The sequence below is a fragment of the Desarmillaria tabescens genome (genome assembly GCF_030435595.1).
Source record: "Desarmillaria tabescens strain CCBAS 213 chromosome Unknown EV420scaffold_1, whole genome shotgun sequence".
Classification (NCBI taxonomy): Eukaryota; Fungi; Basidiomycota; class Agaricomycetes; order Agaricales; family Physalacriaceae; genus Desarmillaria; species Desarmillaria tabescens.
In genome coordinates, this window is record NW_026848300.1 from 3,989,943 (window position 1) to 4,003,031 (window position 13,089).

The 13,089-nt window shown below is 48.3% G+C and overlaps 3 protein-coding genes across 3 annotated transcripts; all 3 read right to left on the reverse strand.

The window, feature by feature from the left end:
- Window positions 1-322: 322 nt before the first annotated feature.
- Window positions 323-1,400, reverse strand: EV420DRAFT_1473443 (uncharacterized protein; the record flags this gene model as incomplete). Its single annotated transcript, XM_060469134.1, has 5 exons — window positions 323-503; window positions 563-712; window positions 759-938; window positions 1,046-1,192; window positions 1,294-1,400. The coding sequence occupies 5 exons, from the start codon at window positions 1,398-1,400 to the stop codon at window positions 323-325; spliced, it is 765 nt and encodes a 254-aa protein (XP_060340183.1).
- Window positions 1,401-1,964: 564 nt separating this feature from the next.
- Window positions 1,965-3,017, reverse strand: EV420DRAFT_111890 (uncharacterized protein). Its single transcript, XM_060465905.1, has one exon. The coding sequence runs from the start codon at window positions 2,649-2,651 to the stop codon at window positions 2,043-2,045; it is 609 nt and encodes a 202-aa protein (XP_060340184.1). The 5' UTR covers window positions 2,652-3,017; the 3' UTR covers window positions 1,965-2,042.
- Window positions 3,018-3,241: 224 nt separating this feature from the next.
- Window positions 3,242-4,233, reverse strand: EV420DRAFT_1473444 (uncharacterized protein; the record flags this gene model as incomplete). Its single annotated transcript, XM_060469135.1, has 5 exons — window positions 3,242-3,519; window positions 3,637-3,718; window positions 3,835-3,854; window positions 3,910-4,012; window positions 4,165-4,233. 5 exons carry the CDS (start codon window positions 4,231-4,233, stop codon window positions 3,242-3,244), a joined length of 552 nt encoding a protein of 183 aa, XP_060340185.1.
- Between the last annotated feature and the right edge of the window lie 8,856 nt (window positions 4,234-13,089).

Consider the following 13,089-nt stretch of genomic DNA (forward strand, 5'->3'; position numbering starts at 1 on the left):
TTCACGGGCAATGCGTCAGCCGCATATAAGAATCAAAATGGAGTTATCCTGGGAGCAAAGCTTTCTCAGCCGCCCTACATTGCGTTTGGATTATATAGTTCACATGACGGGCACACGACGGCGAGAGACTCGAGAACGCGGTAGAGGGACCGGTTGACCTAACAGCCGAATATCGTGAGCAAAGCGAGAGAATGGAATAGCAAAAAGTCAGGCACCATGAAGTCCTCCTTGAAAAGTAGACTGAAGCAAAGAAACTGAAAAAGTATAATTCGGGCTGAGGGAGGACAAGTTGACTTGTTTTTCGCCGGCAAGTTTTTGTCTTTTATGGCCGAGGCGTCACTGTATCTTCAATGCCTGAGTCGTCTTCGCGGTTTTGCCTCCCGTGAAGGCTATCACGAGGGTTCAGAACGCGGACGCCATTCGATAGGACAGGTTGGAATCTGACCTCCAAAAGGTGAAACTGATACAAACTGCTCCCTGCTCCTTTCGTAGAATTGGAATGGCTGAACAAAGAAATTTTTTATGGAAAAGCCTAGAAGAGCGGACTGAAGAAGACACATACCTAGCCACAAGCTCAAACGTCCTGCCCATAACATGCTGAACTTTGCGCGTCATAGCCTGTCCGATCTTCACGATGCAGGGATAGAAATGGGCAGGAAGTCGGTCTGTCTGGTTGGCGGCCATCGGATCGAAGAGATGTTCGCTCGTCCATCTACGGGTGAAGTAAAAACCAAAATACCTGAAAATGGATGCTTAACAGGAAGGCTGAACTGTCGACTAGATGAAATTCAGAGTGGTTCATGGCGTCATTGAGAGCTGGCGTGCCAGATAATCTTATGCCGCCTTCACGTCCTAGGCAAGCTGGAAATGGCTGCTTGCCGCTTTCGAGCGAGATATCAGTCTGGAACCGGATATTGTACGTAGACCAAGATTTGATTCTACAGCAGATGCCGCTTAGCAATCATCAATCATGAACGAGACTGTGTAGAATCATAGAGGGGTTATAAGAAAGGAAAACAAGAGCAGCCTATAGCAAACGACTCACCGAGCCCATTCTTTTCGGCCAACCACGATTCCGGTCCATCGAGAAATTTCGGTGGTTCGCTGACTCGAGGAGAGGCGGCAACTAAAGAATACACCAATTGCGGACCACGATGGATTCTCCGGCCTGGGAATAATCTCTTCATCTTTCCTGTGACAAGTATTCGGTCATCCTTGCACCGGGACTGCAGTCGTGGCCAGATTTTGAATACAATCAGAAAGGACGCAGTACGCATTTGTACGACAACAGACCGATACGGTGCCGTTTCAGCAACATAAGGGGCAGAAACGAGGTTTCCTGCACGCAAGGCTTTCCCAGCCGCCCCGCATTGTGTTTTGGTTATACGCCTCTTCCACATGGAAGGCGCACCGGAGAGAGGATGTCGCGTCGACACCGGTTGGTCTAACACCGAGTATTGTGGACAAAACGATAGAAAGGAATAGCGAAGGCTCCTTCTTCCGAAGTGGTGAAATGTGTGCTACGTTTGTATCGAGGGGAAGTGGCTGAAAATTTATGATTTGGGCTCCAGTTTCTGTCTTTCAGAGCTGGACGCATCATGGTGACGATGGCCTCGTACATGTATTTGAAGATGCCGTTGGCATAGCAGAGCACTGGTGATATCATGCCTCGACTAAAACTAGGAGCAGGCAATGTACGGAGAAAGAACAAAATCAAGAGCATGAATTGGGGTATCCGGGTCGTCCATCACATACAACAGTGTATCTTCAAGCTTCAGCACCCGAGTCGTTCCAAAGATTCTCTTTGTGGCTGGGAGGGGAATACTTGAGACGTAGCAGAGGCGCATACGTACGCTTGTCTAAGTCTCGGTCCTCAATTCCTTTCAAAGGGCTGAACAAATATGACTTATGAGGAAGGGCAAAATGAGGGACCGCATAAAACACATACGATCATTCATACCGCCCGAATCGTCTCCACCTGGACATTTTCTCCCTGCTCTCCCACTTCATCCCTACTTCCATAAGCTGGACGTCAGGCGGCTTCAGAGTTGGAACGACTGATCAAAGAATACTTTTATGAGGAAAGACAATAAGAGCGGGTTAAAGAAAACACCGAGTGTTCTCATGGGACCACATACCGGATTTCTAACCTCTAACCTCATCCAGCCCACGAGCTGAAACGTGTGCCGTCGAAGTAAAACAACGTCATTCTCTCCGGTCTGGCGAGAAAAGTGACTGGAAATCAATTCTCCGTATATGCAAGTGCGGTGCCGTGGTAGAAACAGGAAGGAAGTTGGTCCCCGCATATCTCTGCATTCTTCAATGGCCCAGCGAGGCATCCTCTGATCGTGAGGCAGAAACCTAGCGCCTGAAAAATCATGTCGAACGGGAAGGACGAGCTGAATAAGATGCAGCGCGCTGCCGGGTAGATGACGATGAAGCGGTCCATATGGCGGCGAGCGGGAAGTGTGCCGCTTTTGAGGGAGATACCCTAATCTAATAGAGGTTTGCACCGCATTGTCGTCGAAACCTTTCTGCCCAAGCGGATGGAAGGATATAATTCGAGGGTGAAGGAGGACAAGTGATTTATTCTTCGCGTCTTGCAGGCTGATCACGCTATAACTGTCGCCACCGTAAGGATGGGTGTGCATATGGCCAGTGGAGTATTTTGATACGCATGAGTATGAATAGTGCGCCTGATTGTGCCCGCTTAGGGATCAAGGCCTGAGTAGCTATCCCCAGAGGGACCGAAGGGCAGTGGTTCACGACTACACTTTATCAAAGGTGATTTATGAGGAAGGCGATGAGAGCAGGCTCAAGGAGCCACACATTGAGCTCTCATCTAGCCCACAGGTTGAAGAAACAGGCGCCGTCGAAGTAAAATGATGTCATTCTTTTCCTGCGGCACCGTGGTTGACACGTAGCTCTGGGCTCGAGTGTAGGTCTGGTCACAGGTGCTCGCTGGCCGTGAAGAAAACAGCCCCAATTGTCCGAAAAGGGATTTCGAACGGGGAAGAGCGGACTTTTGAGTGCATAGATCATGAAGCAAGAGACCAAAGTACCCTAGAAAAGGATGCCGAACGGGAAGGATGAGCTATACAGGTGTAGCGCGCCATCGGGTAGATGACGGTGAAGCGGTTCAGGACGTCGTTAAGAAATTCGTGATGTGCTATCATCGGTCACCGGTCACCTCCTAGGCAAGCGGGAGGTGCGATGCTCATATGTCACGAACTGACAATCATCAATTTCTCCAAACCAAATCACCGCTTGAAGTGAGCCTCTGACCAAAAACGGGAGCTGCCACGGGATACCCCAGTGTCGAAAACTGGGGTATATGCCAGATGGTAGTCCTACAGCTGGTGGAAGGTCCGGGATGCGGTAAGGATGGATATGATTCCCCCATGTCGAAAATGGGGGATTCACGGAGGCGGGGGATGTTGGGCACCTGGGGTTGGTAGTAGGAGCCTATGCTGGATTTGGGCGGAGGTGACAAGGTTGGGTGGTGCAGTGCGCTACTGGCTAGATGACGATGAAGCGATTCATAGCGTCATTGAGATCTTTGTGGTGACCTAGGCGAGTGGGAAATGGTGCGATCGTCGCTTATTACTGATTTGGAGTAAAAGCAAAGCCACACACCAGCTCTCTCGTGCCAGGTCTCGTTTCCAACGTCTTCTTCCGTCCACCACCAGATCTGTTTCTCGATAATGAATATCTGTGACTAGAGGGCATGTTTGAGAGTCGGGAACAATTGCCTCCAACTCTGGTGGACCCGCGAGAATTGTGTCGTGGAAGTCGCCGGAAAAGGTTCAACTTCGAAACGGCAATCACACGCACCACGTGATTCAAATACAACACTGACGCGCGTGTTGAAGCCGCTTTATAGATACTCGGGCCGCGCGGAACTCGTACCTAGCGTCATCCAAATTCTTATCTCCCTCTCGCCATCATAATCATCCTCATCTGTGAAGGTGTGCGATTCTTCGTCGAGCCCCATCACCCTTACATACAGCATCTTACCGGGCAGATCATCAAAGATAGCCCATGATGCATGAACGAGAACCTTTGACACTGCGTGACTCGGAGGCGAGAACGACCCATATGCTAGTACGATATCCGCTAGTGAGTGCCAATGGCCATGTTAACTTTCCTAAATCCATGGCTTACTGCATATCCTTGCTCCAGCAAATTTGCCATGACACGGTCCATTAATATGAGCGCTGATCCAGGAAACATGTCGCGTGGATAATTTACATATCATAGTACTTGCTCTCGACTGTGTACCAATAATACCTGTGGCTGCTAGCTCAGCTGATCTCACTGGACATCGCACAATCCTACGCGGCTTTTGTCTTCGTCATTGTAAATGCATATATACCCTATCTATTCGACGAATTTACCTTTCAACATCGTGTAAACCAACCGCAGCCGTGCTCATAAAAACCCGAACCTAAAGCATTAAATCTCTAATCATACCCTTGACTCGAACCTCATACTGTACGGTAATTCTTAATCTCTACGCAGTTGAGGGAGGAGTTAGTTAGCTGACTTCAGTAACATAATTATCATACTACTATGTACCTAAAAGCTTCCTAGATTTCCCAGCTGGCTATTTACATAAACACTGATGCTAATTCTTAGTATGAATAAAATCACATCAAGCCTGTGTATGTAGCACATCCCTCCTACGCACCCTCATAGCACGATAGAACAAATCGGAAACCCCACCCAAAAAATATTCGCACGTTTCAACTGGGAACATCTCTGGTCGGGATTCGAACCCAGCACTCGCATGCCACCACTACTAGACTACCAGGACACCAACAATTACAATTCCCTAGCAACTGCAATGAATCGCGAATTCCCAATTCCTGGAACAAGCAGAGCGAGAAGATTTCCAACTTACATCTTCCCGATAATAGCGACCAATCACCATCAAAACTCTTCTCATTTAATCACATTCTCCGATCGGGACTCGAACCCAGGTCTTGCAAAGAAGGCACAACATTTAGCCCCACAAATATACTAATATCGAGGCAACCCAACACCCGACTAATTGCACGAATCCGAATTGCGATCCTTTAAATTTTCGTTACGCCGATAGAACAGTACCCAAGCATAATTGTGGCCAAAAAATCGGCAACACGCTCATCCCTGTTCAAACCCACGAGATAACCGCTAGGCTACCAAGGAATGCTGTAATTAGTGTTGCCGCGGCTAAGCTTATCTCGGCTTAACGCCGAAGTCGGTTTTGAGCCGTTTGCTCTCACTGCACCAACATGCAAAATGACAGGCGTTTTGATATTTTTATTCACTCAGAAGACTTATTGGTATTATCAAAAACTGTGTTTTTGTTTTCCCTACCCTTCTATCCTCGGCGGCTCAAAACCGACTTCGGCGTTAAGCCGAGATAGGCTGAGCCGCGGCAACACTAGCTGTAATGTCGCATCATCATAATCTCATAGCTGTTATGGATTCCCCGACCTAAGAGTGATTTTCCTCACTTTCAACTTCATCTGCTCGCTAAAGCATCTGGTCATCCTCACCGAAACCGCAGAGACAGTCAGTCATGGCTAGACTTTGAACACAGTCAGAGATTGAAGAAATACGCAGTTGTGCGAAAGCTGACTGAGATGAGAATAGCAAAAATATAATTCGGGCTGAGGGAGGACAAGTTGATTTGTTCTTCGCCACGAGTTTTTGCTTTTCAGGGCTGGACGCGTCATTATGACGACAATGGACGCATTTGAAGCCGTCCGGATAACAGAGAACCAGTGATTTTATACCTCGACTGAGACTAGGAGCATGTCATACACTACAGGAGAAGAACATAATGAGCATGAATTGTGGGATCCTGGCTCATCACATACTAGCAATATATTGTCAATGCTCGTATCGTCTTCATAGTTTGTCACCTTTCTGCTAGCACATCAGCTCTCTCCCTGAGCCGAGGGCTACTAGGTGGCTTCCGAAAACGAGCGTTATTCGGTAAGATAAGATGTGTCCGCCAGAGGGATCCCTCACCTTCCGGGTTGACGAGCACATGGTGACGCAAATATTGATATAGGTCTCATTTGCAGCTGCTGAGAGGAGCGAGACGCAGAGTTGCGTACGTCAACCCCTCCTCCCCCCACCCTTCAACGAGCTGAACAGATATGACTTGTCAGGAAGGTAGAACAAGTGCATCGAAGAAAACGCATACCGGACCACGAGCTGATACGTTTCCTCCACCGCATACTGAACTTTGTGCAATCGACACAAAACGACATGATAGCGGTTGCGTTCTTCCAGGTTTTCAAGTTGCGAAATGCGAAGGAAACAGATTAGTCTGTGTTGTGGTACCGAATTTATCTGGTCAGGAAGGCATTCACTCGTCCACCTAGCCACTCATTGGCCATAACGCAAAAGCAAAAGCATCCGAAAAGATTATCGATTGGGATGCGGGCGGGAAACGTTGGTGCTCGAAAACTCAAGCCTTCCTGACCTACATGCGTACACCTCCTCAAAAACCTTTCCGCAGATGGAATACTATTATTCGAGGTGGGAAAGGGCAAGTCATTTGCTCTTCCCCTCCAGTTTGCGTCTTGCAGGCTGGATACGCAACAACCGTCGTCGTTATGAGGATGAACGTGTTGAAGACGCAGTGTAGCCAACGGAGCACCTGGCATAAATCCGAATGCATCATGTCTCTGCCATGGGATATAAGCGTGAATTGCGATATCCGGGTCTTTCGTCACATACCGTAGTGTATCATCTATACCACTCGAGTCGTCTTCGCTTGGACGGAGGCTTGCCGCTCTTCCGATCGTGGCTTCAGAGCTGGAAGGGCTGATCAAATGTAATTTTATGAGGAAGGGCAATAAGAGTGGGCTAAAGAAAACATGCTGAGCTCTCATCGAGCCGGCGAAGTAAATCGACATCATTCGTTCCAGTCTGGCAAGAAAAGCGACTGGAAATCAATTCTTCATATGCGCAAGTGCGGTGCTGTGGGAAGGAAGGAAGGAAGGTGTTCCCCGCATAGCTCTGTAGCCTAGTAAGGCGTTCGCTAGTCCCGGTCATGAGGCAAAACCCGAGCGTCCGAAGAGACGTCGAACGGGAAGAAGGGTGCATGGCGTCGTTAGGGTTTTGTAGGGCTCTGAGGGAAAACATGCCAAATAATTGTTACAGTGAGAAAAGGGAGAGAAAGCAATGGCAAAGGCACGCACCAATTCTTCCATGCATCGCAGCTCTCGTTTCCAACCTCTCACTCTGTAGATCTGTTTCCGAATAGTAGATATCTGAGAACATGGTTGGGATATGCTGACAGTAACCGCTTCCAAATAGGCTTCATCTCGGACGCTGGGAGCTGGACCCAGAAAATTAAATAACTGATGTCGTCGGAGAGGTACATAAGAGGTTAGAGAGGCTCGAAACGGCAGTCGCACGCACCACGTGATTCAGCGCGGTAATGACCCATCATCCAAATTCCCATCTCCCTCTCGCGATCATGGTCATCCTCATCGGTGAAGTCTGTGATTTTCAAGAAACCTGTCAATTCCTGTTACCGTTACACTTGAGTGTATTATCAAAGAAGGCCTATGGGCCTTTGATGAAATAACAACTACCCATCTGCCGTCTCCAGTGTGATGTCTGCTAGTAGTGAGTACCATATTAACTTTTCTAAATCTATCTCTTATATCCTTCCTGCAGCGACATTTACATGGTGGCCTACTCCACCAAATGCGTCTGCCCGAAACCTCCAGAGCAGCGAGCAGCACATATGTCCCAATGGGAAACCTTGCATTTTGAAGACGGATGCTCCCTCTAATGGGGCGGCGTGGATGTGCCAATAACGGAGGCGCGTATTCAATTCTCTGTAGGTGCGGGGTCCGTGAGTCGTACCTTCTTCTGCCCCCGCTAAAATTGTCATCGTCGGTACAGCGCAGACTCGAACGGTACCAAAACGGCATCATCACCCTACCTGATGCTGGGAGCTAATCCAGAAACGCATCGTGCGGGTACTTTCCATATTGTACCTGCTCACAACTGTGTACTATATACCGATACCTGTAGGCTGCTAACTCAGCCGATCTCACTGGACGTCATACGATCCTACGCTCTTGTCTTCGTCCTTACATACCTACCCTTTATCTTTCAACATCATTTAAGCAAACCTTCTCCGCAGTTGGGGGAGGTGTTAGTTCACTGGCAATTATCATAGGCACATAAAAACGAGGTTACGCACCTCATGACGGGATAGAACAAACCGGAAATCCTACTCAAAAAATATTCATTACTTCGTTCTCACACTATCTCTTGTCGGGACTCGAATCCAGCACTTACATGCTACCAGGACACCGACAATTCTCTCGCGACTCCACTAAATAATGAATTCCCAAATCCTAGAAGAAGCAAAGTAGGCAGATTCCAAAACCGCATCGTCCCAATGCTAGCCACCAATGAACCCAATCACAATCAAAAACTCTTCTCACTTCATCACTATTTTCGATTGGGACTCGAACCCAGGTCTTGTGGTGCCAGATTACCGGAAGTTACGACAGTTAGCACCCCAAAATGTACTAATATCGAGGTAACCCGACACCGTACAGACTGTCCAGTGCACGAATCCGAACTGTGATCCTTTAAGTTTTTGTCACGCCAATAGAACAGTATCCAAGCATGCCGTGGCCAAAAGTTTACGAGATTGGAAACCTCTCCGGTTTGAAATCACGAGATAACCACTAGGCTACCAAGGAATACTCTAATACTTCATCGTCATAACCTTGTAGCTGTAATGGATTCCCTGACCGGGGAATGATTTTCCTCACTTTCAACTTCAAATGCTCGCTAAAGCATCTGGTCATCCTCGCCAGGACTGTGGGTCATGACTACATTTTGAACACAATCAGAAAAGGAAGAAATACGTAGTTGTATGAAAACTGACTGAGATGAGAATAGCAAAAAGCCATGAAGCTCGCCTCCTTGAAAGTAGACCGAGGCGACGCAGCTGAAAAAGTATAATTCGGGCTGAGAGAGGACAAGTTGATTTGTTCTTCGCCACCAGGTTTTGTCTTTTACGTCTGGACATGTCATTGTGAGCCATCCGAATAGCGGAGAACTAGTGAGTTTATACCTCGACTGAGACTAGGAGAATGCCATACACTACAAGAGAAGAACATAATGAGCATGAATTGTGGGGTCCGGGTCACTCGTCACATACCAGCAGTATATTGTCAATGCTCGTATCGTCTTCACAGTTTGTCACCTTTTTGCTCGCTCGTCAGCTCTCCCCCTGAGCCGAGGGCTACTAGGCGGCTTCCGAAAACGAGCGTTATTCGGTAGGACAAGATGTGTCCGCCAGAGGGATCCCTCGCCTTCCAGGGTGACGAGCGCACGGTGACGCAGAGATTGATATAGGTCTCGCTTGCAGCTGCTAAGAAAAGGATTGAGGCGTAGCGCAGAGTTCCGTACGTCAACCCTCCGCCCTGATCCTTTGAATATCTGAACAAATACGACTTGTAAGGAAGGCAAAGAGAGCGCATCAAACGAAACACATACCGAACCAAGAGCCGGTATGTTTCTCCCACCGCATACTGAACTTCGTGCAGTCGACACAAAACGACATGAAAACGATTCCGTTCTTCCGGATCTTCAAGTTGTGAAATGTGAAGGAAACGGATTGGTTTGTAATGCTCATAGTGGGCGGTCACCGAGTTTATCTGGTCGGGAAGGCATTCGCTCGTCCGCCTGGCCGTGCTTTGACCGTAAAGCAAAAACCAAAGCCCCCCAAAAAAGATATCGAATGGGAAAGCTGAACTGCCGAAATGTAGTTCATGGATTGAAGGAAAGCGCCCCAGATAATCATACGTCGTCATCACGTCTTAGGCGAGCGGGAAAGCTGATGTTCGAAAAGCCAAGCCCTCCTGACCTACACGCCCTTCCGACCAAGCGGATGGAATGATATAACTCGTAATGACGGAGGGCTCTTCGCCTTGTGCGCCTTGCAGGTCGGACGCACAATAACTATCGTTGCCGTGAGTTGGGTGTGGTAACTGTATTTCAAGACGCAGTGCAGCCAACGGAGAACTTGATATGAATCTGAATGCATGATGTCTCTGCCACGGAATATAAGCATGAATTGCAATATCTGGGTCTTTCGTCACATACCACAGTGCGTCATGTATGCCACCCGGATCATCTTCGCTTGGACGAGGACTTTCCATCTTGCACTCCTTCCCTCCCTCCTACTTGGCGTAAGTTAGCCGTCAGGCGGATCAATGGTAATTTCATGGCAAAAGGCAATAAGAGCGGGCAGAAGAAAATACACCCTGAGCGCTAGCTCTTGTCCAGCTACGGGCTGAAACGCATGCTATCGAGTCATTGTTTGCCATAGCAGAAGGAATTTGGCCCTCACCTTCTTCAATGGCTCGGGGCCTTCGCTGGTCGTGAAGCGAAAACCCGAGCGTCCGAAATGGGATGGCAAACGGAGAAGAACGGTACACCGCGGCGTCGAGAGCATTGTGGGGTTCTGAGATAAAGCATGCCGGCTAATCGTCATAGTGAGAAGAGAGAGAATGCAACGGAAAAGTCACGCACCACATCGCTCAGAGGGCGACAATAACACCGTGCTTGTATAGGCATGCATCCGAATATTGCTGGAAGGGCTAAACAAAGATGATCTCATAAGGAACGCAAAAAGAGCGGGCTGAACAAAGTGCATACCGAGCCACGAGCGGAAACGGTCCCCATTGCATGAAGACGGTCGGCCTATAATCCTCCTAGTTGACGATCACCGAAGTGGATTTGGGTCGTTGACTCGTCCATCCGGTCATAATGTTCCGTGCATTGGTTATGAAGCAAGGAACCAAAGTACCCTAGAAAAGGATGCCGAGCAGGAAGACCGATCTATATAGGTGCAACACGATGACGATGAAGTGGTCCATAGTGTCATTGAGAACTTTGTAGTGTGCCATCAAGTCCTAGGCGAGCAGGTGGTGATACGATGCTTATATTGTCAATCACTGAATGTAATCAGAGAGGTGAGAGAGAGTAAAGCCAAAGCCATGCACCAGCTTTCTCATGCCTGCAGGTCTCGATTCTAACGCCCCGTTCTATCCGCTACCAGATTTGTTTCCGGATAGGTGATATTCGTGATTCGAGAACATAGTTGTGGTATGCTGAGAAGTCGGTAACTATTGCTTCCAACGGTTTTTTCTTCGACGCTGGGAACTGGACCCGCGAAAAGTTGAATTCGTGTCGTGTCACTGTACAGTGAGCTTCGGACCGGGAAAAGTTCGAAACGGCAGTCGCACGCACCACGTGATCCAGCACAACATTGACGCGTCACTCAAATTCCTGTCTCCCTCTCGCTATCATGACCATCCTCGTCTGCGAAGTCTACAGCTCACAAGAACCCTTCGTCGAGCTCTATCACGCTTAGAGACAGGTCCACATCCGTCAGATCATCAAAGAAGGTCCATGGACCTTTGGAATCGGGCTCGCCGCGTAAGATAGGAACTGCCCATATGCAGTCCTGACCCGTACCGGAGCAATGTCTCTGAGTGAGCGCCATGTTCCTTATTCTAAATCTACGTCTTATATCCTTGTCGCAAGGACCTTTCCATGGCGTTCCATTCCTCAGATCTCAGATCTCAGAGCTAGATGCATGCCCTTCAAGCATTGAAATTTGTTAAACGTTGTGTTCGACCTTCGACCTTCGAGGTTGCAGCAATATGTCCGGAATGTACGCCCTAATGACAAACTAAGTGCTTGTCAAATTGGATGTTACCTCCCATGGAGCAGTGTTGGGGGTGTGTGGAGGCGGAGGCGCGTGTTCAGTTCTCTGCCGGTGTTGGGTATGGTGAGTCGCCTCTTATTCTATCCCTGATGGGACCCATCTTGTCTGTTTTAGCGCTGATTCGGAAGATAGCAGCTGCACGAGCCGGTTCACTCCGTATGACGCTGATACAGGACCACGTTGTGCGGGTGTTTTCCATATCGTACCGGTGTACCAATACCTGTGACAGCTAGTTCAGCCAATCTCACTAGACATCGCACAATCCTACGCTTTTGTCTTCGTCATTGTAAACATACATAGTTACTTATCCAATAAATTTACCTTTCAACATGGTGTAAACAAAGCGTGACCAAGCTCCTAAAAACCTGTCCCTAAAGCATTAAATCTCCGATCGTACCCTTGACTCCAACCTAATTCTTAATCTCCACAGCTGGGGGAGGAGCTAGTTAGCTGACTTCGGCAAGGTAATTATCATATGTACCTGAAACCGACAGCACTGCTTTCATAGATTCCCGGTTGGCCATTTACATAAACGCGGACGCTAATTCTTAGTGTGAATAAAATAACATCAAGCCGTGCAGGTCACACATCCCACCTACGCACCCTCATAGCGCAATAGAACAAATCGGAAATCCCACTCAAAAAATATTCATTCTCTTCGATAACATTTCTGGTCGGGACTCGAACCCAGGTCTTTTGCAAAGAAGACACAACAGTTAGCCCCACGAATATACTAATAGCAAGGCAACCCGACGGCCGACGAGACGGTCCAACGCACGAATCCGGATTGCAACCCTGCTCGACGTTCGTTGCACCGATAGTACATTACCCAAGCATACTGTGGCCAAAAAAAGTAATCACCACGTCGATACATTGCTAGAGCAACGAGATAACCGCTAGACTATCAAGGAACGGAGTAAGACTGAATCAACATCACCTCATAAGCTGTTATGGATTCTCCGACCCGGGAACACATCTGGTCATCCTCACCGAGACCGCAGGGACAGTCAGTCGTGGCTAGATTTTGAACACAGTCAGAGATCGAAGAAATATGCAGTTGTACGAAAACTGACTGAGATTGGAATAGCAAAAAGCCATGAATCTCGCCTCCTTGAAAGTAGACCGAGGCGACGCAGCTGAAAAAGTATAACTGAAGCTGAGAGAGGACGAGTTATGTAATAGGTTCTCTCCCGCTATTTTTTGTCTTTTAGGGCTGGACGTGTCATTGTGAGGACAATAGACGTATTTGAAGCCATCCGGATAACGGAGAACCGGTGATTTTATACCTCGACTGAGACTAGGAGCATGTCATACAC

Excerpts from the sequence above, each read along its gene's own strand:
- EV420DRAFT_111890 (XM_060465905.1), bottom strand. The coding sequence starts at position 2,651 with ATGCACACCCATCCTTACGGTGGCGACAGTTATAGCGTGATCAGCCTG.